General features: G+C 35.9%; 1 protein-coding gene across 1 annotated transcript in view; it reads right to left on the reverse strand.

Annotated features, from left to right (window-relative positions):
- LOC145246541 (ribitol-5-phosphate xylosyltransferase 1-like) overlaps positions 1 to 26284 on the reverse strand; it is a 565148-nt gene that overhangs the window by 268852 nt on the left and 270012 nt on the right. The window contains exon 3 of the mRNA XM_080108144.1: positions 22413 to 22512. Within this exon, the coding sequence (XP_079964270.1) occupies positions 22413 to 22512 (100 nt within the window). The remainder of the gene's footprint in view (positions 1 to 22412; positions 22513 to 26284) is intronic.

Consider the following 26284-nt stretch of genomic DNA (forward strand, 5'->3'; position numbering starts at 1 on the left):
CTGAATGTGGCTTAGAACTCAAGACCATACAATGAGAAGCCAGCAATTCACACAATCTACATGATATTCAAATCAAATTCTTACTATTCAAGATTCTGGTTATTTCCATCCCGCCAGACAAAAAGAGCATTAACAGGCAACTAAAATTTGAAATTCTATGATTTGCAACTTTTGGATGCCAATATCTACTTTTGATATATACACTGAAAATATTGATCCGATCATGAGGTCACAGAGTTTGAAATAAAAAGACAATGAAAATCCCAAACAATAATACATTTTCTATTTCTGATATTCTTCGTCGTTCAATAAAATCGCCTGCAAATTATTCGTTTTGCTTCGCGACTACAAATTCTTCAATACTCTGGTTACCATTTTTACCATTGAGAAATCAATAATGCATTTACATAAACTTTAACTTATATTCCGTCAAAGTAGAAATGGACAACGTTTAGTTTTGTTGGCATTTATTTACCGTGAGACTGCACCCCTGCAGACTACAATGTGGTCATTTTTCAAATACAATTTCAACAAATACTTTACCTGTTGTCATGAGTAGGGCTGTGACAACAGCATATTCTTTTAATTGTTTTGACTCTTGAGTATATATCCGTTAATATCTTATGTTTTTATATAGACTGATGTGGTTCTCGGTTGATTGACTGTGTCTTACTGTGTCAGATCTATAATTGGGAATGAAAAGAATATTCTGTTGTCACAGCTCTAATCATGAGTAATCAATCTTTGTATTGTGTTGCGGGGTACATGACGGGAACGACATGTAACAGAGGATGAGACATTTATATAACGGCGTGTATACGGCGACGACAGTGATGTAAAAATCACTTGTTTAGTTCGTGTTAATAATAGGAGATATGAATGTCAAGAGATGTGAAAGGGACAGTTCTTTTTGGAGAAGGGAATTCATTGAGAGGATACAGATAGTTAACACTTTGGAAGGGTGTTTCACATAATGTTCAATTACAAAAACGATAGACAAAAACACATTACCTTGCGGTGGATGACAAACGAAGACAAAAGGCTTACTTATAACATGAAGACATTTATTCCAGCTGATTCTGATGATGATCAGGCATTCGATGCTTTGCAGAATTACATTGTCTTGTCTCCCTTTCTGGTTTGCTTCTGAAAGAGGCTTCGGCTAACTCAACTCCCTGTCAACTCCAAACTCTTCTGACTGACTTCTGATCTCTGACTGACTCTAACTTAACTGAATATAAATCTATCTTTCTTTGTGACGTCAGAACGTGCTCAGACATGTGAATGTCTCCTCACATGGATTTACAAATTACATATGTCTCCAACGCATTTTTGGCAACACTAAGAAAATTCCTTAATTTACATTATCCGATTGTACTTGCTCTGACCCAATTAGTTTAAGAGTTATTTTAAACACAATAGACAATACTCTACATTCCTATCATCGTATCTAAATCACAATATGTATTCTTTTTAACTTTTGATTACTGGGTTCGATTCTAACCTTTTCCTTTAATATTATTTTAAATCCTATTTACGTTGTTTCTATTATTACCTCTATCTGACCTCTTCCATATACAACATTTGTTCATTCATCATTTTCAATCCTCTCATAATATTCTTCATCATTCAAAGGACAACACATCGATTTCATTACTCCTAATGTCTTTTGGCTTTAAAACAAAAATAAATAAACTTATTTTCTGTTCCCATATACCATTAAACGACAAATTGATAACACAAAGAGATAACTGACCAATGCTTTTGATTACTAGGGCTATGACAACAGCATATTCTTTTCATTATTTTGACTCTCGAGTATATATCCGACATAGACACATTTTATCAACCGAGAACCACATCACTCTCTATAAAAGCATATGATATCAATGCATACACACTTGAGAGTTAAAACAATGAAAAGAATATGCTGTTGTCCTAGCTCTAATGATTACAGGTTCAAATGAACAGCTACAGCAGGAATTAGAATACATCCTGATTTTCACAGCTGGTGAATTTCAAAAATGCAATTTGGATATGAGAACACTTTAGAAGAACGATATGCAATAAAATTCTGTTTTAAACTTGGAAAAATGCCACAGAAACGTATGGAATGTTTTGGACTATCTTGCATAAATCAATTATCAGTTTTTGTGTGGCATAAGAGATTCAAGGAAAGTAGGAAGTCTGTGAGGGATGATAAGAGATATTGGAGAAGTAATGAAGTCAAAACATTACAGTTGATGGGTCAAGTAAAGACTTTCATGAATAAGGACTGTCGTGTGTCTTTTCCCTCCCCCATCACAAAACTCATTCATGTTCTGCAGGACAGGGATAAAAAACAACAAATCCACTACAAGAAAACCAAACCAAACCAAACTAGTGACTAAGTTCAGTATTTGCATCCCCCCCCCCCCATGTATCTCCAAAAGTCTCCAGTTAACGTCAAATCATGGTATAAATGGACAAACGATTAAGTTTTGGGCCTTAACATAATTATGTTCTGCAAAACCAAAAACAAAAACAACACTCCCTCTTTTTCCTTTTTCTCTTTCCCCATCCTCCACTTCCCGATTCGTTCACTTAAAATGTACCAACCATTAATACTACAACTCTTCTCTCTCCCCCATTAAAACATCATGTTCTGCAGGACAGGGAACAAAAAACCAAAATCCACAACCAAACCAGTGATTGAAGGTGCAAAGAACTTGAAAAATAAAAAAGCTTCAACAAAATAACTGAATACAACATGATTAACAGAAAGGGGTTGATGTACACACAATTGGATTCGGCATTAAGTAGCCCGAAAAGGGTTGATATGCCGTAAAACAAAACACCCAAACCCAACACTTGTGCCCCCACGACGTAGACACTCTCGACAAACCCGACAGGCAGCTAAATCCCACCCCCACACAGTAGAGATCCCTAGATGTAAAAGATCTTTCTACTCCAGTAGTTTCTTCCCCAGAACCGCTAGACTCTGGAATTCCATTCCAAGTTCCTGCTTCCCGAACTGTACTGACATGCAGAAGTTCAAGTGCAATGCTAACCGACATCTTGCTGCCCAGATCCCAACATAGTGCCCCAGTAGTTGTTGCCGCTGATAGTAGCCCCCTACACCAAAGTGGCAATGCGCCTTGTTTTGGGTGAAAATGTAATAAAAAATTTTTAAAAAACACAGATTAAAATTGAGGGGGGGGGGTGAGGTAGCCTAGTTATCTTAACGGGGTAAAATTTGAATCTTTACACGAAAATGAATAACCGAAGCCGATCATTATTCGTGTCTTCTTTTAAAGAGAAATAAATGGAAGAAGCGAAAGATTTTTCTAATAAAGAATTCATTATTCTAAACGAGATGATCAAATCAAAGTTTACAAATGAGAAGGCATGTCATTAATATGGGAAAACGAATTACTCGATTTGCAAAGTTGGAGGTAAGGAGTGGGAGGAGAATGGGTGGCGGCAAATAAAAAAGATGCGAGTAAAAAATTGTGTCAAATCGAAGACTTTTTTTTTTATTTTGTTCTTTTGGATATCATGTTGATTTGCATCATTAACTGCTGATTGTAAAAATTAAAGAGTTTTATTTTAAGAGAGAAATGATTGTTGAAAAGTTTCGTGATTAGATTGGAACTGTTTTTTTTGTTTTTTTTTTTTAATGATGAAAGCGAGAGAGGGCGATAGCGGATGAGGTGAAGAGAGAGAAAAGAAAGAAGGGGGAATGAGAGGAAGAAAGGAAGAGAAAAGGAGAGAAAGGAAGGGGGAATGAAGGAAGGAAGAAAAAAAGAGAAATGAATGGGGAGTGAGAGGAATAAAGAGGAAAGAGAGGAAAGAAGGAAGGGGGAAGATAGGAAAGAAGGAAGGGGAAATAAAAAAGAAAGAAGGGGGAACAGGAAGAAAGGAAAGAGAGGAAGAAAGGAGGGAAGAGGGAAAGAGAGGAAGGAAGGGTGAAGAGGAAAAGAGAGGAAGGAAGGGGAGAGGGAAAGAGAGGAAGGAAGGGGAGAGGGAAAGAGAGGAAGGAAGAGGAGAGGGAAAGAGGAAAGAAGGGGGAGGGGAAGGAAAAAAGGAAGGAAGGAAAGAAAGGGGGGGAAAGAAACAAAGGAAGGGAGAAAGAGATGAATGAAGAGAGGAAGAAAGGGGGAAAGAAAGGAAGGAAAAGGAAAAGAGAGGAAGGGAGGAGGAAAAGAGAAAGGAAGGAGGAAAAGAGAAAGGAAGGAGGAAAAGAGAAAGGAAGGAGGAAAAGAGGAAGGAAGGAGGAAAAGAGGAAGGAAGAGGAAAAAAGAGGAAGGAAGAGGAAACAAGAGGAAGGAAGAGGAAAAAAGAGGAAGGAAGGGGAAAAGTCGAAGGATGGGGGAGACAAGAGAGAAGAAAAGGATAGGGGGAAATAAAAGAGAAAAGGACGGGAGACGAGGGGCAAGGGACAAGAAGGGACATGAGAAAAGAGGTGACGGAGCAGGTGAGAGAAAATACAGGGGTCAGAAGAACATAAGACAGAGGTCAAGAGATAATAAGACTAGGGACAAGAGATAATAAGACTAGGGACAAGAGAGAATAAGACTGGGATCAGAAGAGAATAAGACTGGGGTCAGAAGAGAATAAGACTGGGGTCAGAAGAGAATAAGACTGGGGTCAGAAGAGAATAAGACTGGGGTCAGAAGAGAATAAGACTGGGGTCAGAAGAGAATAAGACTGGGGTCAGAAGAGAATAAGACTGGGATCAGAAGAGAATAAGACTGGGATCAGAAGAGAATAAGACTGGGGTCAGAAGAGAATAAGACTGGGATCAGAAGAGAATAAGACTGGGATCAGAAGAGAATAAGACTGGGGTCAGAAGAGAATGAGACTGGGGTCAGAAGAGAATGAGACTGGGGTCAGAAGAGAATGAGACTGGGGTCAGAAGAGAATGAGACTGGGGTCAGAAGAGAATGAGACTGGGGTCAGAAGAGAATGAGACTGGGGTCAGAAGAGAATGAGACTGGGGTCAGAAGAGAATAAGACTGGGGTCAGAAGAGAATGAGACTGGGGTCAGAAGAGAATGAGACTGGGGTCAGAAGAGAATGAGACTGGGGTCAGAAGAGAATGAGACTGGGATCAGAAGAGAATAAGACTGGGGTCAGAAGAGAATGAGACTGGGGTCAGAAGAGAATGAGACTGGGGTCAGAAGATAATAAGACTGGGGTCAGAAGAGAATGAGACTGGGGTCAGAAGAGAATGAGACTGGGATCAGAAGAGAATGAGACTGGGGTCAGAAGAGAATAAGACTGGGGTCAGAAGAGAATAAGACTGGGGTCAGAAGAGAATAAGACTGGGGTCAGAAGAGAATAAGACTGGGGTCAGAAGAGAATAAGACTGGGGTCAGAAGAGAATGAGACTGGGATCAGAAGAGAATAAGACTGGGGTCAGAAGAGAATGAGACTGGGGTCAGAAGAGAATGAGACTGGGATCAGAAGAGAATAAGACTGGGGTCAGAAGAGAATGAGACTGGGGTCAGAAGAGAATGAGACTGGGGTCAGAAGATAATAAGACTGAGGTCAGAAGAGAATGAGACTGGGGTCAGAAGAGAATGAGACTGGGATCAGAAGAGAATGAGACTGGGGTCAGAAGAGAATAAGACTGGGGTCAGAAGAGAATAAGACTGGGGTCAGAAGAGAATAAGACTGGGGTCAGAAGAGAATAAGACTGGGGTTAGAAGAGAAAGCTACTGGGATCAGAAGAGAAAGCTACTGGGGTCAGAAGAGAATGAGACTGGGGTCAGAAGAGAATGAGACTGGGATCAGAAGAGAATGAGACTGGGATCAGAAGAGAATGAGACTGGGATCAGAAGAGAATGAGACTGGGGTCAGAAGAGAATAGGAAACAAGTAAAAGAAAGGAGAGAAGTAAAGCCAAAAATGGAGAGCAAGAAAGAGAGGTTGACATCTAAAAAAGAAAGCAAAAAAAAAAATAAGGAAAAAAGAAGAGGGCAAAGAAAAGGATGGGAAAGAATCTGACAGTGGATGAGAGAGAAAGGTTAGGGTTAGGGTTAGGGAGAATTGATTTTCTTTTTTTCTACTTTGACTAATAATAAAATGTGATGATTGACTTCCGAGCAAAGATATCATCGACTACGAAAGGCAGTCAATTATTCACTGTAAATTGGTGGATTGTCACGCTGAATAAAATAAAATGAATAATAACTTCGACTAATGAAACCGTAACATAAGAAGGTGAAAGATAAAAATCCAAAGAAAATTTAATGAAGAAAATCAAATCAAAAAGCCAATAAGAGCGTGCAACCAACTGATATATCGAAATAATTGATCACGTCACGACAAAGAATTTGGGAAAATAAAAACAAAAATTACCGATGTAACCAACCTTATTCGAATTTTAAGCACCAAAATTCTCACTTAAATACCGTTTCTTCAAATTATTGTCCTCATGTAGCCACATTGGGCGTGAGTTAGTAAACTGAATTTGAAAGTGGAAATCTCCACATATGGTCGGTTTTACTAAATATGTACGACTAGAATTATTCCCGACCAATGTACGACTGAATGCTCCTGCTGTTTGTCATAGAAACCACGTGTAAATTTGCTTGAATCAGCAGGGACTGAATCGGACATTTGGTCATGTCGGATGGTCGTACATAACGAGGTTTACTAAAAATGTACGATTGAATTATGTACGATTATTTGCTCCTACCACTGATTTGCTATCAAAACAATGTCGACACGAACAAGCTACTGGGTTTATTTATTTATTCATTTATTTAAAAAAAATTTTTTTTGCATGGTGGTCACCACTTATCAAGGCCCGAAGGCCACTCAGGGATAAGGGTTATTGCGTGTACAGTAATCAATGAGTTAGTATTGTAGTAATCATTAGTATTGGGGGGTTTGACAGAGTGTCTTACTTAAGGGGGCGGTTTGTCAGGAGTTTGTTTATGTTAGACTTGAAGACGTCCAAGTTGTAGTCAGGTGGGAAACAGGCAAGCAGCAGAGAGTTCCACTGGCGTGCACCTCTAAGAAAGAAGCTTTGCTCATGGAATCTACGTTTGGATTTAGGCGCAGATAAAGAGCAGGGAAAATTATTGACAGTAGTTTCAGCCAGACGGGTGTTTCTTGTGAAAGATTGGCGAGGGGGGACGAGGGATTGGAGCTCAGACGAGCACCTGCCATGCAAATAACGATAAAACAAAGACAGGCTCGCAACGTCTCTTCTGTGGGAGAGAGGTTGCAGGGAAGAGAAAAGGGCATCCCCCCACAAACCACAAAGTCTATTTTGTACTCTGTCAAGGCAGGATAGGCTGTTTTCAGCAGTTTATCAGCGCAAAATATTGTAAAAATTGTGTTATTAATAAAAAAAAACAATAAAATGAATTTACTCACAAATTTCAATTGAGAGGTAAATTTTGGCAAATATATTTTTAAATTCATATAAAAAATATTTACCCAAATTTTATTTTTTTTTTTTTTAGTATTATTTTTTTTCAATTCTGTGTGACATTTTTTTTTTTTTTTCGTTAAAAACCTTTGTAAAAAAAAAATAAACAAGTTTATATTTTTAGATTAGTCGTGCCTTGGGTGGTTAAGGCGGTAATTCCGAAAGACATTTTCTTATTTTCAACTACCCCACATTAAGAACGGCTTTCGGAATAAACACTCTTTGTAGGTTGGACAAGCAGTGCACATTGAGCTTTTTTTTTCTTTCTTTTCCTTTTTTTTTTTTTTTTTTGGAAAAATCAGCCAGAGTCGCGTTATCATAAAAAGGAACTTTGTATAATATTATTTAACAAAATAAAAAAATAAAAAATTTTCTTTTTTCAAATAGTACTTATTTACTTGCCTCCTCACGAGAGCAATTAGACAGACACACGGGATTGGAAACATTGCTTCAATCTTTAAGGATTTATTCTACCTTTTAAAAGCGTTTCCAGTCTTACGTTGTTATTGCGTCACAAAATTGAAAAAAGGTCACTTGTAAAATTTAATTTGCAAAAAAAAAAAAAAAAAAAAAAAAAAAAAACTTAGTTGAAATTTGTGACTTTGACTTAATTCGTTTTGTTTTTATATCAATAATAAAGAAATAAACATTTATTTTTACAATTTTTTTAAATGCCACACTGGGTTGAAAAAAAAATCTCAGTCGTCTTCAAGAATTCGCCAAAAATAATCGCGACTAAGTCGATTTATTGTTTATTTTTATAACAACAATTTTTGGTGCTAACAGGCTCAATAGATCGTCCGTGTAAGAGGGAACATTTAATAAATTCGGGAGTTTTCTTTAGTAAATGTCTGTTTAGGTATGGACTTAAAAAGATATTTGCCAAAAAAATAACCTCTCGAATCTTTTGAGTAAATTCGTTTTATTGTTTTTTACAAGATTGTTTTACGATATTTTACGCTGACGGACCCAGTCGATCACCTGCGTCGAAATTGCTTTAATCAGGAGCAGCACTCAGCAACAATTAGTCGTACATTGATCGTACATAATTTTTAGTCGTACATATTTAGTAAAACCCTACATATGGTTAAATATAATTGTTGTGTACTCCTCATATTCCATCATGTATCTGACAAAAGAGAAAGAATTGGTTTTCTGTTGGCTGTTTTCGGTTGGTAGCTGTTGTGCACATGATTTCACTGTATACCTACCGAATTGCTATAATGTATTTGCGCAAGAGCTATAGTGTTAGAAATTATTTTGCAGCAAGCTGTTGAAGGCAAGAAATGAGACAATCACAAACAACAAACCCTCCATGTGAAATTCACGACAAACTTTATTGGTACACTATTGCAAAATAGTGCGCTATTTTGTGTCCAACTTTGGAGCGAGTAGTTTGCTTCTACTCATCTTCTTATCGCAGTTATTGGTTGGTTGTTTTTGTTTTACGGCATATCAACCCTTTTCGGGTTATTTAATGCCAAATCCAAAGATTTTGAAGAAAAAAATTTTTAATAGAATATATTTGTTGTTTTCATGTCAGTTTCTATTTAACCCATAGTTGGGACCCTAACAGGTACTACCACTCCGGGTCAGAGTGGACCTGGGAGCAATGGTAATTAAAGGGTGGCTCCACACTTCCCAAAGCCCACAAGCTGCGGCCTTACGACTGGATATAGTTTAAGGTCATATCCAGGACCGAGCCGCAGTTAGTGTCCTTTTGTATTCTGTAATGTTGTCGAAGTCGATTGCAGGTAAAGATTGAAGTTAGCCGTGTTCCATAGGATCTCACAGCCCCAAAAGGTTGGTAGCAACGCAAAAGGGTTGCACACCGAAGATGAAAGATTAAAAATTTGTAATGTGGTTGAAGATATTCTGTCTTATAGGTGAGCCAAACTCGCAGGCTTTTCCAAATGTTTATATTTCATCCACGGCTGAGTTCCGTTAACGCGAAAGTCTCCTCATTAGAAGACATAATAAAAATGAGTTCTTCTTCTTTACTGGTGTGGAAGCAACTGATAAAAACTGAAAAGGAAATAGAAATTAGCGCCAAAGTCACGTGACATGTCTGGTTATATTCAACCAATCAAATCCATCGATACAATGGCAATTAGGGCCTGTACTATGACTGTAAAATTTCTCCCAATAGAAAGACGACTCCCTAGTTATTCGTGAGTAATTTTTGCAGGTTGCTCTTAGATCGTGTTACCGCTTGTAATTATCAACATTATTGCTCGAATCCATGCTGGATCGTAATCTCGTTACTGTGTTGGGTCGTATCAACGTTATTGTTAGAGTCCACATTACGTTGTAACGACGTTGTTGTTTTTAGAGCTTACGTAGAGTCGTATCGACGTTGTTGTTGGATTTAGGTTGGCGAATATTCTGGTCAGAGTCTTGCTTTTATTGACACATTTTATTGTGGAGATTTTTTTAAATCCTCTTATAGTTCGATAGATGCCTCCATTCAGTCTCAAGAGACAATGGATACCTCCTGTAGGGAGCTGCGCATGTAATTGGGAGGCAAGGGTTGCGCAATCCCCAATCACACCTCTCCTGAATCGGCATGCTTGAGTTTGGTGGCAAGTAGAATTCCAAGATAATTGGAAACAATGCCGAGATAAGCAGAGAGCACATACAGTACCTGGAATTCCAAAATGGTCACCCATTTTAGTACTGACCAGGCTCAACGTTGCTTAACTTTGGCGATCTTAAGCATTCAATCCTCTCATAGCATTCATCATCATTTAATTACAAATCTACTATGCATCTCATTAATCCTTATCCTCAAGTGCTTTTAAAGCCTTGATAAATAGTTACACATTTGTTGTTTATTAAAGTCCGGCATAAAAGGCAGAGCCCAGAATATTATTGCAAAACCTCAAAATGCAAAATTATTACCTCCATTGAAGTTATACATGGAAAAGGTTGTGTTTGATCTTGGTATAAAGGTTTTGTTTTCAACTGTGCTCCAAACAGAGACAGAAAGGCAACAAATGTAACATAGATTAATTGAGTTTAACTTTCAAGTGGAAACCATTGGAATTAAAAATGGTCAAAGCAGTTGGAAGTGAAGTCCACAAAACCAAATAATTTCTCATGGGAGAAGCAATGTAGAAAGTTTAAATAGGAAAACGTTGATTGCTTCCGTAAAAGAAGTTAATTTTCTACGACAAAAGGATGCAGCATAGTGGTCACTACTTTTACATAGGAAAAGGTCGTTTTTGATCATGGTATAAAGTCTCGTCTTCAACTGTGCCGAGAGAGAGAGAGAGAGAACAGAACGTAGATGCGTGTATGGCGGCTACATGCAAATACCGAGCCGTGTGCAAAATATGTCACAGTAAAAAAAAAAAAAAGACTATAAAAAGGAGAGGGGACAGAGGTTTAAGAAGATGATCACGTTAGAGACATGGAGGACGTTCAAGAGGACAGAGGTCAGAGAGAAAGAGCATGATCACATTTTGTTCGGGGAAAGTACCCGGAAATAAATGTCATTGTTAAAAAACAGAAATAGAAGTCGAATTATTACTTGTCTTATGCTACTTGCAACGTACTCTGCTACAACGAGTTGGGTCCTGTGTGTAAATGTGTACTACATTACAGAGGGAGAGGCAGGCAGACAGACATACAGACAGATCACAAATGTAGTATAGATTCGTGGCACAATGAAGAGTGCGCCTTTTGAGGGAGCTGGGGTTTCTACATTAATGAACCTGATGCCTAACTTGTCTGTACTTGTGAGGTGCAGATGTGTTGTTAAGTAGGTGCTTTTTGGGTTTGAGAAGGTTGAGTATGTCGGCTGGGTTTGAATGACAGTCGTTTATTCAAGTAAGTCAAAACGATTTGAGATTCTAGAATTTGAAAGGTCAAACCCGAAAGAACTCATAATGGGAGATGAACACAAAATAATGTTTAAACGTTAAGCATGAATCTCTCTCTCTCTCTCTCTTTCAATGAAGAAAGAGAGAATTAAATATAATTCTATTGTTTTTAAAACAGTTGAAGCTTGCACCCCGTATGCGCAGGATATAGTAGTTTGGAGTGCACGCAAAGGGCCGACTGAATATGCTTCCTTATTGTTAAATGTTAAATAAATTATATATTTTTTATAAAAATGCATTTGTTCGCTATTTTTATACAAGCGTTCGATTTCAGCATGAGGTCCCAACCAGTAATGCCGATGATGGAATGGATGCAATGAGGACACAAGAAGTGACCCATGCCAGCTGGTTATAGTCGACGACATATCAACCCATTATGTTGATGTTTCTGTGTGCCTATTGTTAGATATCGTGTCTAACACCCGGAGAGCTGAGTGTGTTCCCAGGAAGTTCCTCAACCATATAATTCTCCCCAGGAAGCGATAGTGTCATAGATTTATTGACTTTAATTTTCACGTCAAAACCATAAAAATTAAAAACAAGTTGAAGCAGTTGGAACCGAAGTCCGAGAAATGAAGTAATTTCTCACAGGAAATATAGAAAGTTTAAACAGGGAACGTTGACTTTTTTTTTTTTTTTAAATTAATTTTCACCCCAAACAAGGCACAGTGCAACTTTGAAGTAGGGGTCTATTATTGAGGACATAAGTTGCAGGGGCATTATGAAGGGAGATGAGTAGCAAGATGTCTGTTCACATTACACTTGAACTTCTGCATGTCAGTACAGTTGGGAAAGCAGAATCCTGGAAGGGAGTTCCAAAATCTAGCAGTTCTGGGGAAGAAACTATTGGAGTAGAAGGCTTTCTTACACCTAGGGATATCTACTGTGAAAGGGTGGGACTTACCTGCTTGTCGGGGGGGGGGGTAGTCACGTCAAGAGGGTGCAAGTGCTTGTAGTTCGTCAGAGCATTCACCATTAAAGTACTTGTAGAACAGGCAGAGGGATGCAACATTTCGTCGGTAGAACAGAGGCTGAAGCCTAGATGATAGTTCAGGACCTATCAGGTTGGCGACTCTCTTTTGAACCCTGTCCAGGAGCGAGAGACAAGTAGCAGATGCACCAGCCCAAATGTGACAACAGTATTCCATACATGGGCGAATGGTGGCCTTGTAGAGGTACAGGATACGTTCAGGCATAAGTAGTTTTCTAGCACGGTAGAGAGAGACCACCTTCTTTGCAGCAGCCGAGGAGTTTAAAGGAAGTACTTTCGGGTAATGTGTTCTTGGCTATTGCTAGTGGTGGTAGAGAAGGTTTCTTGTAGTTATTGAAGGAAACAAGCTTAGTCTTGGCAGCATTAAATGTGACCATCCATTTTTCCCCCATTTCACTACAGATTGGAGGTCATCCTCTAGTGTTTTTGTCATTTCCTCAGATATGTGTTCATTTGTTTTCCCCTCGTGCCTGTTATAGAGAGTGGTGTCATCAGCAAATATACCCATCTATGAAACAATTTTATCAGCGAAGTCATTTATGAATATCAGGAATAATAAAGGTCTAAGGTTTATCTATCTGTAAAGGGGAGTTAATTTTCTACGGAAAAGGGATGCTGGCATAATGGTCGATACTGGATATGAAGATTGCATTTCTTAAACCAACCATCCACAATGAAAATAAAAATGGACCACATCACGCAAGGGAATTACTCTAGGATCACCTTCACAATCACAAGTGTTAAGGCATATAATTAAAAAGGCTTTTATTCAGTTGGAAAAAAAAATACGGAAGAAAGACAAGGTCCGAGGAAGGTGAAATTCTAGGTCTGCCAACAATCAATGAAAGAGATATCTAATCGGTAAATTGAAATTCCTTTGATTGTTTCAAAGAATTTCTCACAAAGAGAATTTTAATTGGCGGAAAACCAAACAGAAAGAAAACATTTGCAGAAGGTTAAAAGTGACATTGCGAAATGCAATTATCCGCCAGGCTTTTGTGCTCATCGGCTTGATTAAAGCTTGGTTAGCGTCCAACACCTGCACCGTTTATTTGATTATGGTTTCTTGTGGTGGCCGCAGTCAACCAATGATGATTCCTCTTTGATTAGTAATCAGCAGACGAAAGCCTGACGCGATTATGACGCTTCCATCACCCTACCTTCATCACTTTCATCTGGAGATTGGCACACAAATGCACTCACAGACCTATTGGTTACAAACAATTACAATAATAATAATTGGGAATCAAGTCGAAGGCTGAGACTATAAAACGCACTGCAAAGCTGAAAACAGCTGAAACCTTAAGGAAAACCGTCGACTGCGGAAACTAACCCATGCGAGCTAAAAACGCTAACTGACCACATGAAAACTGCAAGAGAAGTAAAACAAAAAGATAGAAAGAAAAAAATAGACTGCAATCAAGGGAAATAACTTGATGAAACTAATGAAAATATCTTTAATGCCACTTCCGCTTTTTTTCTTTATCAACCAAGGTAAAAAGAGACTAGAATCAAGGGAAACAACTATGAAACGAATGAAAAAACTCAATGGTAAACGGTTATTGCGATAATGTAACATGATTTGCAATGATTATCAAAAAAGACAGAAATTGTTTTAAATCTGGGTAGACCTATAGAGATATTATTTATTATTGGTAGTGAGCAATCAATGGTAATGAAGTCTGTTAAAACTCTTGAGGAAATATTTAAAAATATATATATATATATATATATATATATATATATATATATATATATTAAGTAATGTGATTGATCACATTACTTAATATTGAATTAGCTCTAGGAAATTTAACTATCGAGCTTATTATATATCTAAATTACAACGAGCACTTTCTATTTCCTGTATTTTAATTAAACTAGTAATTTCACTGTTACATTAAAATACACTCAGCTCTTTAGACTATTGTTCTAATCTCCTTTAAATTTATATATATATATATATATATATATATATATATATATATCTCAATAAGTTTTCAAGCACCCCAGAAAAATAAATCTTCCTTTATATTGAAAAACACAACTCCGAGTTTGTTATTTGTTTGTTTACAGATTCCTGGTGTGTCAAAAGTCAACCAATATAGACATAGACACAAAGTCGTCTCTTACATTTTGCTTATTTTTGGAGGCCTGGAAACCTAATTGATCCAGAAACAACAACAATAATAATGGAATCATTAAAACTGAAACTATATAATTCCTGATTCTAATTAATCGTCCCAACACTAATATATATTAGTGTGTACATATATATATATATATATAATGTAAAGCTGAACGTGTGTGTGTGTGTGTGTGTGTGTGTGTCTGGTCACGAATAGGCTCCTATATGGTTGACTATTTTAAAAAACTGATTACATATAATGATAGAAGATGTATCGAGAATCAAGAATGGGTATGTTTGATCTGGCAGAACGGTGGTTCATTAAAATTGTAGAGTCTGCGTTCGTGCCTGGCCCCCAATTCATGGAAATAAAAAATTAAAAAAAAACGTTTACAAGGGTTTTTGATATAGATGTACATAATAATACTTTGATAAGTATGTTTTAACTTAAATAGGGATGGTATAATAAAATTGTGGTGTCTGCGTTCGCGTCTGGCCTCCATAGAATGGAAACTGGCACAAACTTTAATAAAGACTTTTCATATCTATCTGCGTAAGTATTTTTTTTTTTTTTTTTTATTATATTTTCACCCCAAACAAGGCACATTGCCACTTTGGTGTAGGGGGCTACTATCAGGGGAAACATCTACTGGGGCACTATGTAGGGATTAGGGCAGCGAGATGTTGGTTCACGTTGCACTTGAACTTATGCATGTCAGTACAGTTGGGGAAGCAGTGACCTGGAATGGAATTCCAAAGTCTAGCAGTTCTGGGGAAGAAACTACTGGAGTAGAACGATCTTTTACATCTAGGGATCTCTACAGTGTGGGGGTGGGATTTTACAGCTTGTCGGGTCTGTCGAGGGTGTTCACGTCGTGGGGGCACAAGTGCTTGCAGTTCTTCAGAGCATTCACCATTATAATACTTGTAGAACAGGCAGAGGGATGCAACGTTTCGACGATGGGACAGAGGCTGAAGTTTTGATGCCAGTTTAGGGCCTATCAGATTTGCGACTCTCTTTTGAACCCTGTCAAGGAGAGAGAGACTAGTAGCCGATGCCCCGGCCCAAATATGACAGCAATACTCCATACATGGGCGAATAGTGGCCTTATAGAGGTACAGGATACTTTCGGGTGTTAGAAGTTTTCTAGCACGGTAGAGAGAACCCACCTTCCTCGCAGCGGCCCTGGCAATGCCCTCGATGTAATTGTTCCAGCTCATGTTTCCTGTGAACGTTAGGCCAAGGAGCTTGAAAGACGTACTCTCAGCTAAAGAGTTGTTGGCCATTGCTATAGGTGGTAGAGAAGGTTTCCTGTAATTATTGAATGAAACCAGTTTTGTCTTGGTGGCATTGAACATTACCATCCATTTTTGTCCCCATTCCACTACTGAATTGAGGTCATCCTCCAGTGTTTCTGCCATTACTTTAGATATATGTTCATTTGTTTTCCTGTCGTGCCTGCTGTAGAGTGTGGTGTCATCAGCATATATACCCATCTCAGAGGCAATTTTATCGGGGAGGTCATTTATGAATATCAGGAACAGCAGAGGACCAAGGATAGATCCCTGGGGCACTCCGGCATTTATATTATATTGTTTAGACGTACGACCGTCGAGGACAACCTGGATTTTTCTCTTATCTAAGAAGGATTTAATTATGTTAAGTATTCTACCAGTGATACCGTAAGATCTAATCTTCCTGAGGAGACCCTCATGCCATACCCTGTCAAAAGCCTTAGATATATCTAGAGCTACCGCTCTGCCCTCTCCCGCTTTGTCCAGTGAATGGTATATGCGTTCAGAGATTACAGTGAGGATGTCTGCCGTGGAACGGGCTTGTCTAAATCCATATTGATGGTCGGTCAGAAGTTTAGCATCTGTAAGGTGCTGGACTAGAGCATGGTTAATTAAGGTCTCAAATATTTTGGCAAAAAGTGGGAGGAGGCTAATAGGGCGATAATTTAATGGGTCAGTTCTTTCGCCAGAATTCTTGAATACTGGTACCACAGAAGCAGTTTTCCAGCAGCTCGGAAAGCAAGATTCATTAAGGCATTTGTTGTAGAGTTTGGAGAGAACTGGAGCTACTTCGGCTGAGCACTTTTTTAATAGCACAGCTGGGATGAGGTCGGGTCCACATGCTTTGATAATTATGTTTCAGTTTGAAGAAATATGGTATAATAAAATTATGGGGTGTTCGTTCGCACCTTACCTCCATAGAACGGAAATATGTCACAAAGTTTAACAAGGCTTTTTTAATATAGATCCACAGAATATTGTGATAAGTGTTTCAGTATGAACAGGTATGGTATAATAAATTATGAGGTTAATCTATTTTATTTTTACTTTCTTCATATTTTTCTTTGGTTTTGATACCCCCCCCCCAATTCGAAGCTATCTCTTTACAACCCTTCCTTTTCATAACCTATCATACTTTCATAAATCAGAGTCCATTTTCTGTAGGCTGTTTTTGAACCCAGTCAACGACGAGTACTTTTGCTAGTATATATATATATATATATATATATATATATATATATTGAGTAAAATGATTCATAAGTGTGAATTAAAAATCAGTTTCAAAAAGAAAAACAAACAAAAATCGATTGTACGATCGTTTCAGCAACGATGTTCATTTTATTTAAATTGACAAAAGTTTTGCCCTTTACAAACAAAGTCTCCGCATCAGCAAAAATAGGGGGTGGGGAATCAATTAAAGACATCAAAATAACTCTAGGATATCTATACCTATTGAGCTTATTATTTATCTACATTACAATGGGCACTGTTTTCTTTTAATAGTATTAATACATTTACTAATACATTAAAACAACTCTGCTCTTTAGACTCCAGGTCTAATTCCCTCTCTCCCTTTCTCTATATAACCAGCGATTATAGCTTTACTACAACCATAATTTGCTAATTTCTTACTGTCCTCTGATGAGAAGAATAACAAAAATGGCATTCTTTGAAACTCCATGGAATAAGTACTTTCAAAATTGTTTTTGGAGTATCCTGTTAAATAATAAACTTAATTGTAAATTTTTATTTACAGTTTTAAATTGTTTTATTTTCCCCGACATATACATACATATATATATATTAGTGTTGGGACGATTAATTGGAATCAGGAACTGGAAAAATTGGAATTGGGAGAGGGGTCGGAATCGGTATCGAAAAAATTTGTGCTCATTTTCTGATGCCAAAGCCAATTATCTTTATTTGATTTTGTTCTACGGCACGTAGCAATAATAGAACAATAAATATTTATTGATTTTAAAATAATAGTAAGACTGAAATCGATAAATCACCCGCTCACCCACAAGAGAGTTTTTACGTTGGAGAAAATATGTGCACCTTTAGCATGTGCACCTTTACCGTAGTTGAGTAAAATACAGCTATATAGTTAAATATTTAGAGATTTATAAAGAATTGGAATCAGAAATTTAGTACGAAATCAGTAATTGTATCGGAATCGGGAAAACACTGGAATCGTCCCATCACTAATATATATTAGGTTGGTGAAAAAATGCCGTTTTTTGACGTTCAATTATGTATAAAAAAACGACATTATTTTTGCACCAACTTTATATATATATATATATATATATATATATATTGGTGATGGGAAGACTCCAATAATTTTCCTGATTCCGATACAATTACAGATTCCGATTCTTTATGAATCTCTAAATACTTAATTATATAGTTGTATTTTTTTCTCTGATCACCGAAAAAAAACAAAAAAAAACACATGTTAAATGTCCATATATTTTCCTAAACATAAAAATATACTCGTGGGAAAACAATCTATTGATTTTGGTTTCATTTGTGATTTTAAATCAATAAATCAGCAATGGGAGATTTTGATTTAAACAAAATCAAACAAAAATCATAATTAAAAGAATCGTTTCAGCATCAGAAAACCGGTACAAATTTTTCTGATTCCAATACCAATTCTGATACCCTCAAATGTTCCGATTTTAATTAATCGTCTCAACACTTTATACATACATATATATATATATATATATATATATATATATATATATATATATATATATATATATTAAGTAATGTGATTTATAATTTAAAAATTTAAAAAATTTTTAAAATTTAAAAATCAAAATTTAATTAAATTAAAAATCAGTTCATTGACTTTGTTAATTCAATTAAAAATCAGTTTCATTGACTTTGTTGTTGTTCCTTCTTATGAAACTGATTTTTAATTTAATTAAATTTTGATTTTTAAATTATAAATCACATTACTTAATATTGAATTAGCTCTAGGACATTTAACTATCGAGCTTATTATATATCTAAATTACAACGAGCATTTCCTGTATTTTAATTAAACTAGTAATTTCACTATTACATTAAAATACACTTAGCTCTTTAGACTATTATTCTAATCTCCTTTAAATTATATATTTGTTGGTCTATTATTATCTTGTATTATCAATATTATGATGAAAGCAGAGCAGTAGACGATGAAGGTATCTTGCTAATTGTGATCCGAACTCTGAAAATAGTTTGAAAGAACATGGCAAGGAGACTGGAACAACCAGAAATAAAAGGAAGGATTGGAACTCTCCCAATTGCAGAACTACTTGAATTGTCTGAAATATGGTAGAGTATTAGGAAGATTGGCTCCGTTGAACACCGCCAGACCCAATCAGTTCAAAGATCTGAAGCAAAAATAATCTGAAAACTTGTGCAAACACATTTATGCAGAAATAGAATATCCAATCTATAAATAAAACGAGAAAGGTCAGAGTAATTTGCTGAACCAATTCATACATAATTCGACCGAATTAAGCACGGTAGTTATAGGAAAAATAAATAAATAATAAGTTTTGAACACTATAAAGGACAGAGCTAGAGGAAACCAAAAGAAATGGTCTTCTGTCGAACGAACTCAGTTCCTCCAAATTTCATGCAATAAATTGGAAAACTGATTAGTTTAACACATATTGGTAACCAGACAAAATAAAAATTAAATCTATTCTTAGTATTAGGTTGGTTGGTTGTTTTTGTTTTACGGCATATCAACCTTTTTCAGGTTATTTAATGCCGAATCTAGTTATTTTGAGGAACGATTTTTAATGGAGTATATTTGTTTTTTAAGTCAGATTCTATTTAACCCATAGTTGGGACCCTAAAAGGTACTACCACTCCTGGTCAGAGTGGACCTGGGAGCAATGGCAATTAAAGGGTGGCTCCACACTCCCCAATGCCCGCAAAGTGGGGCCTCACCATTGGATATAGTTTTAGGTCATATCCAGGACCTCTTAGTATTAGGTTGGTACAAAAATAATTTTTTTTTTTACGTTCAACTTCATGTAAAAAAAAAAAAAAACTGCACACCTGTGGAACTCTCTTCCAATTGCCTGCTTTTCAGTGGACTACAATATGGTCATCTTCAAGTCCAATGTGAACAAGTTCTTTTCCCTTCATTCCCCGGAAGTTGACAGTGGCTAAGGGTTAGATCTTCGCTAGTGGAGCCAAAGATGGCTTCATTGCGTGGTTTGAATCCTTTAATCAGCGACAATCATCACTTCCTGGACTGATGATTGTAGAAGCATGAAACACTAGTGTCTGTAGGTACAAACCATAATTATTTATAATTTATATGTCAAGAAGGGAACAGGATGCTTGTAAAATCAATTTCGCTTCTTGCATATATATATATTCAAGCACGTCTTATTGAACACGATAAAGTTATTCTTTTTTTTTCCGAATATCTTTTCCATTCACTGAGCAGTCTTCTTTATTTCACTATAAAATAATATAGCATCAACCTGACAAATATTTTACAAAGAACTAACAAACATAAAACAAGCCCTAATAAACAATAATTTTCTCAATAAAATCGTTGATGAGCACATAAAACTCTATTTAAACTTACTTGTCGGGTTGATTCTATAACTACATTCTATATTCTACTTCAAGTCCAATGTTAACAAATTCCTAATGAACCGCCCCCTTAAGTAAATACTTCATCAAATCTCCACACTAACGTAATGTACTTGCAATAACCCTTATCCCTGAGTGGCTTCCGGGCCTTGATATGGTGATCACTGTGTGAAAAAAAAAAAAAATACTCCACAATAAAAACAAACTATATTTATTTTCAATTTCGATTTTCTTATTTTATAGTTTATTTATTTAGTTTCTCGTTTAGTTTATTTGTCATATATATATATATATATAAATTATAGAATCAACCCGACAAATATTTTACAATGAACTAACAAATACAAATAAACCCTAATATGTAATAATTTCCCTAACAAAATTGTAGACCGACGCATAAAACTCTACTTAAACTTAATCCACAATAAAAACATACACCCTAACCCTAACAAGAATGCCGCCATCAAAGTATACTATAAAACCCATGAAAAAATAATAACAAACCTTATTAAAAGATACACTAAACCCACCGACCAGAACAAAAAGATAAAACTAATAATATATCATACTAAATTCAAAACCTTCAATTTAATAATTAAAAACAATAATAATACTAACACCACACTAAACCAAACTAATTCAGTGTGTGAATTTCTTTACCCCTTCAAAGAATGTCTCCGAACCAACTCTAAAAACTCGTACAACGCATACATAGGCCACACCACAACAAAAATATTACAACAACAATCGTTCCCGATGATAATCGGATGCTCAGATAGAAAGTGCTTGAGAAGAATATGGCTGAACAACAACTTTTAAATTTATACAACACACCGACTGAAATAAAATGACTGCTCGGCAAATCGAAAAGATATCCAGAAAAATCGGAAAAAAAATAACTCTGTTGTGTTCAATCAGACGTGCTTGAATAATGACTTGCTTCCAATATATATATATATATATATATATATATATATATATATATATATATATACTAGCAGGGAGACCCGATGTTGCCCGGGATTGAATGATGATCAACGAATATTTCACACTCCTATATTTTTATTGTCATCGAAATCCGTGAAATCGTCTGGGAGGAAGCTTCACATGCCTCCATTCAGTAATTTAGTTCAAAATATATGTTATTCTACATTGCACTCTAGAGAACTTACTGTTTCTTTTATAAAATTATTTTATATAAACTTCTTTCCAGTTAACAAAAAAAAAAAAAAACATTAAAAAATTTATGTGCCTGGTATGAACCTACAGATCACACCACAGATCACAGCAAAAATAACAAAAAAGAAAACATGTAAATTTTCCAGTCGTATAAAATTCTTTGCAATTAATGAAAAAAAATTAAGACATTTACGTGCGGAGTCTGAACCTACAGACCATGTCATAAAAAAAAACGCTATGAATTTACCGATAGTAGTATTTTCATGGCCTGTTGTTCTATCATTGTTGCTTAGCGACGACATGGAAAAAATGGCTTTACTGATGATAGATAAATTAAAATAACAGTTTCAATTATCGGTAATTATCGGGGCTATTCTGAGACGAAACTTTACTAAAATCAATCCCAGACTTATGCCCTAAAGTTCTGTAAATTTTAAAGAAAATCTGTTCCGCTGTTTCAGAGTCTATCAGGAACAAATTGACACACAAGACAAAGTTGCATTTATATAATTGTAGATATGATATATATCTATATCATTCAAACATGATAAACGACTAGTTGTTAAAACTGAAAAAGCTTAAGATATTGCAGCATTAAGAATTGATTATATAATGTTATAAATTGAATTTTAAAAAAATTCTTAATGCTGCAATATTTTAAGTTATAAATTTATTATATTTTTTACTAGAATATCTTGTTCTTTACTTTTCCATTTTTAACAACTATTCCTTTACTTTTCCATGTTTAAACTTAACCATATTACTTTTCATGCTTGCATTTTTCTAGTGTGTGTGTGTGTGTGTGTGTGTGTGTGTGTGTGTGTGTGTGAATAATAAAATGCCTGGAAGCATGAAACAAAGAACCATTAAGAAGATAAAATTATAGATCAACTTACTTGAATCGGATATTATTGATTTTTTTCATCCCAAAGCTCCACATTCCACCGAGTTTACGCTCCAATTGGCCATTCAAAATATGTTCCCAAAGGTATAATCCTGAAATCGAGCACAAAGTAGGTATTTTATTTTATTAGATAATTTCTATAAAATGGGGTTTAAATAAAAGCAAAGGTTTTTTAATCTGACAGTAAAATGAGTCTGACAGAAACAAAATGATTGATGTGACATGCAAATTTCGAGGTATTTTGGTTGGAGAAATTATCAATTTACCTGCAGAGCAACATACTTATTACCTCCACTCGTCTTTTAATTTTCTTTCTTTCATACAAACACAAGCTTTGAATGACCATAAAATTGTTATGAAGATTGTGAAGCAGCACATATGTTGGGGAATAACCAGCTGCTAAGTAGACCTAGTATAGAATTTAATACGATATGGGAACCAGTAATTATAAACAATAGATTATATATACAAGTAATAAGTTTGTTTGTTTGTTTGTTTGTTCAGTTTATTGGCCTATCAACAGCTGCATGGTCATTTAAGGCCAAATAAGTTCATTTTTTTTCTTTGGATGTCTTAGTAAGGTAGGTGTTCTTTATTTTCCAGTATGTCAAGGTAAGATTGGAGGAAGGTCTGTAAGAGATTTGGGTTGAAAATTTTTTTCTTTTTTTTTTTTGGTAGATTAATACAAGTAATAAGTAAAAACGTTAATATATATATATATATATATATATATATATATATATATATATATATATATACATATATATATATGAGCAAACAGTTAATAAAATATGTTAAAAAACACTTTGAAACATATTTAATCTGAAAAGGAAACACTAGATAAATGGATAGTCCTTAATCTGCGGAGTTTCGAAGAAATACTTTCCTTCTACTCAGAGGGGAGGTATTAGCAAAATGCGGGATCGGATTTTGCCTGCAGAAGTATTTGATAAAACAACAAATAAGTCAAAGATCTTACTTGATAATAAAAAAAAAAGTTAAACAGAGGGAATATGGTGAAGAAAAAGGTGATTACACATGAATGGATAGTCTGGTAGAAGATAAAAAATCCAATGAACTGTTTGCTCATATTATAAGCTCTATTTCCTATTTGGTTTTATCGAGCTTTTACATTTGGCTGAGATAATTTTATAAATATTAATTCTTTAATATTTATAATATACTTAAATTTTACCATCTTTTTTTTTTTTTTTTTTTTTTTTACAAAGGCATCACCACATTATCAAGGCCCAGAGGCCACTCAAGGATAAGGGTTAAAGAGTGTACAGTAGAAGTTGGTCAATATAGTAATCATTAGTAATGAAAATTTGGTAAATTTAATAACTTATATGGAACGGCTCATCAAGAACTTATTTACTTTAGACTTGAACAAAACCATATTGTAGTCAGCCGGAAAGCAGGAAAACGGAAGACAATTCCACAGGCGTGCAGTTCTAAGAAAGAAGCTTTGTTCATGGAATCTACGTTTAGGTTTAGGCACAGATAAAGAGTGGGGGAAATTATTGATAGTGTTTACAGCTAGACGAGTGTTTCTTGTGAAAGTTTGGCGAGGGGGGACCATAGATTGAAGCTCAGTTGAACACTTTCCATGAAAATAACGATACATCAGAGACAAACTCGCAACATCTCTTCTGTGAGATAGAGGTTGCAAGGAGGAGAAAAGGACATCTCCTACGAGGCTACGAAGTCTATTTTGAACTCTATCAAGGCAGGACAAGTTCTTTCTAGCAGCTCCTGCCCAGATGTGGCAACAGTATTCCATCCTTGGACGTACCTGGCTCTTATATAGATAGAGAATAGCATCAGCAGTGAGATATCTACTGGATCGATAGAAAGATCCCACCATTTTTCCAGCGGCCTTGGCAACAGATTTGATATACGTGTTCCATTTAAGATCAGGAGTAATGGTCAAGCCCAGAAGCTTGTCAAAACTTGAGGCCTCCTGAAGACGAGAGCCATTCATTTCAATTGATGACAAATGTGGATTAGAATGTTGATGATGTAAAGAGAGAAGCTTGGTTTTAGATGCATTAAAAGTAACCAGCCACTCCTTTCCCCATTGTACTACGTGCTCAAGATCAGAGGAGAGAGAATTGGAGAGAACTTGGTCGTTTACTGTCTTAGATGTGGTACCATAAATGGTAGTGTCGTCAGCATAAATGTCTACAAATGATGTAAGGATATGATTTGGAAGATCATTAATGTAGATCAGGAAAAGAGTTGGGCCCAGGATGGATCCCTGAGGGACACCGGCATTAATATTGTGAGCTTCTGATTTTTGCCCCTCAACTACTACTCTTATGAATCTATCAGAAAGAAATGATTTAATAATTGAGAAGACTTTTCCAGCTATACCATAGCTAGCGATCTTATGAAGTAAACCTTTATGCCATACCCTATCAAAGGCTTTAGATATGTCAAGAGCAATTGCCCTAGAAAGATTGCCACCGTCGAGAGATTTGCTAATCCTATGCGATATAACTGTAAGGACATCTGCTGTAGATTTAGCAGAACGGAAACCATATTGAGTGTCACTAAGAAGGTTATTTTTGTTGAGATGTTTGATTACTTCTGTATTTAATACAGATTCTAGCAACTTACTCATGACGCACAGGAGACTTATTGGCCTGTACTGAGAGGGGGATGAGCGATCACCTGAATTCTTAAATACAGGGCATACTGATGAGATTTTCCAGGGAGATGGGAAACTATTCTCCTTAAGACAACGTTTAAACAGTTTTGTAAGTATGGGCGCTAGTTCAGGTTGAAGTTTTTTGAGTACTATAATTGGAATACCATCAGGGCCAGTTGCTTTACTGGAATCAAGGTTTTTGATTAGCTTGGCAACATCACGTACAGATATACGTATATCACATAGCGTGTTTTCTGATACAAGAGGAAATATTGGGGGTTGGCGGTCTTGGTCGCAAAGGGTAGAATTAGCTGCAAAGTTCTTGACAAAGAGTTTGGCTTTGTCTGATGCTGACGAGATTACCTCAGATCCATTGATAATAGTTGGGATGGAGCACACGCTTCTGTTCAGGATTCTGTTTGCTATTTGCCAAAACTGGTGGGAACCAAGCCGCTGCTCAGCTACTTTGGACTTAACAGATTGAGCATACAACTCTCTTGCGTTCCTTATTACTTTCTTACAATGGTTGCTGGCAGTCCTAAAAACGGCTTTAGTTTCCATACATCTATTACGTTTGAAGCAGTGGAAAAAGTGATTTCTGTGCGCAATGGCAGCAGCACATTCTGGAGAGAACCATGGCTGGCTGTTAGGTTTTTGCTGAAATTTTTTAGAGGGTATGAAATGGTCAATACCTACAATTAACCATTCAGTTAGGTCTAATACTATAGAGGACACATCCTTTTTAAACATGGAATGCAGAGGTAGATCAGATATAAATGTACGGAAGCTATCTTGGATCATTTTGGTAAATTTAATTGTAATTTTTATTTTATATATAAGTCACAGATTAGAGATGAAGTGAATTACCCTATCAAATATCACATTGAGGTAAGAGGTAAGGTAAAGCTCAATATTTAAAAATAGAGCAATATATAAGTTTAATGATTAAAGTTAAATTCTGTAGATTAAAATATATACACATATATTTAAGTTAAGAATTTGTTTGAAACAAGGAATATATAGAGAAAAATTAGATTTATTTCCTTAATCCATCGATTTTCAATACTGGCACTTATCATCAGAGGAAATACTATTGGTAATTAAAAATTTTCGACCCAAACTACTGGACAGACCTTTTTGAAATTTTGTATGTACTATTGTGCAGTTACCTAAGTATTATGATATCCATTGTGTTCACAGTTAGGGATTAA

The sequence above is a fragment of the Euprymna scolopes genome, chromosome 24, assembly GCF_053919585.1.
Source record: "Euprymna scolopes isolate OS-2025 chromosome 24, ASM5391958v1, whole genome shotgun sequence".
Classification (NCBI taxonomy): domain Eukaryota; kingdom Metazoa; phylum Mollusca; class Cephalopoda; order Sepiida; family Sepiolidae; genus Euprymna; species Euprymna scolopes.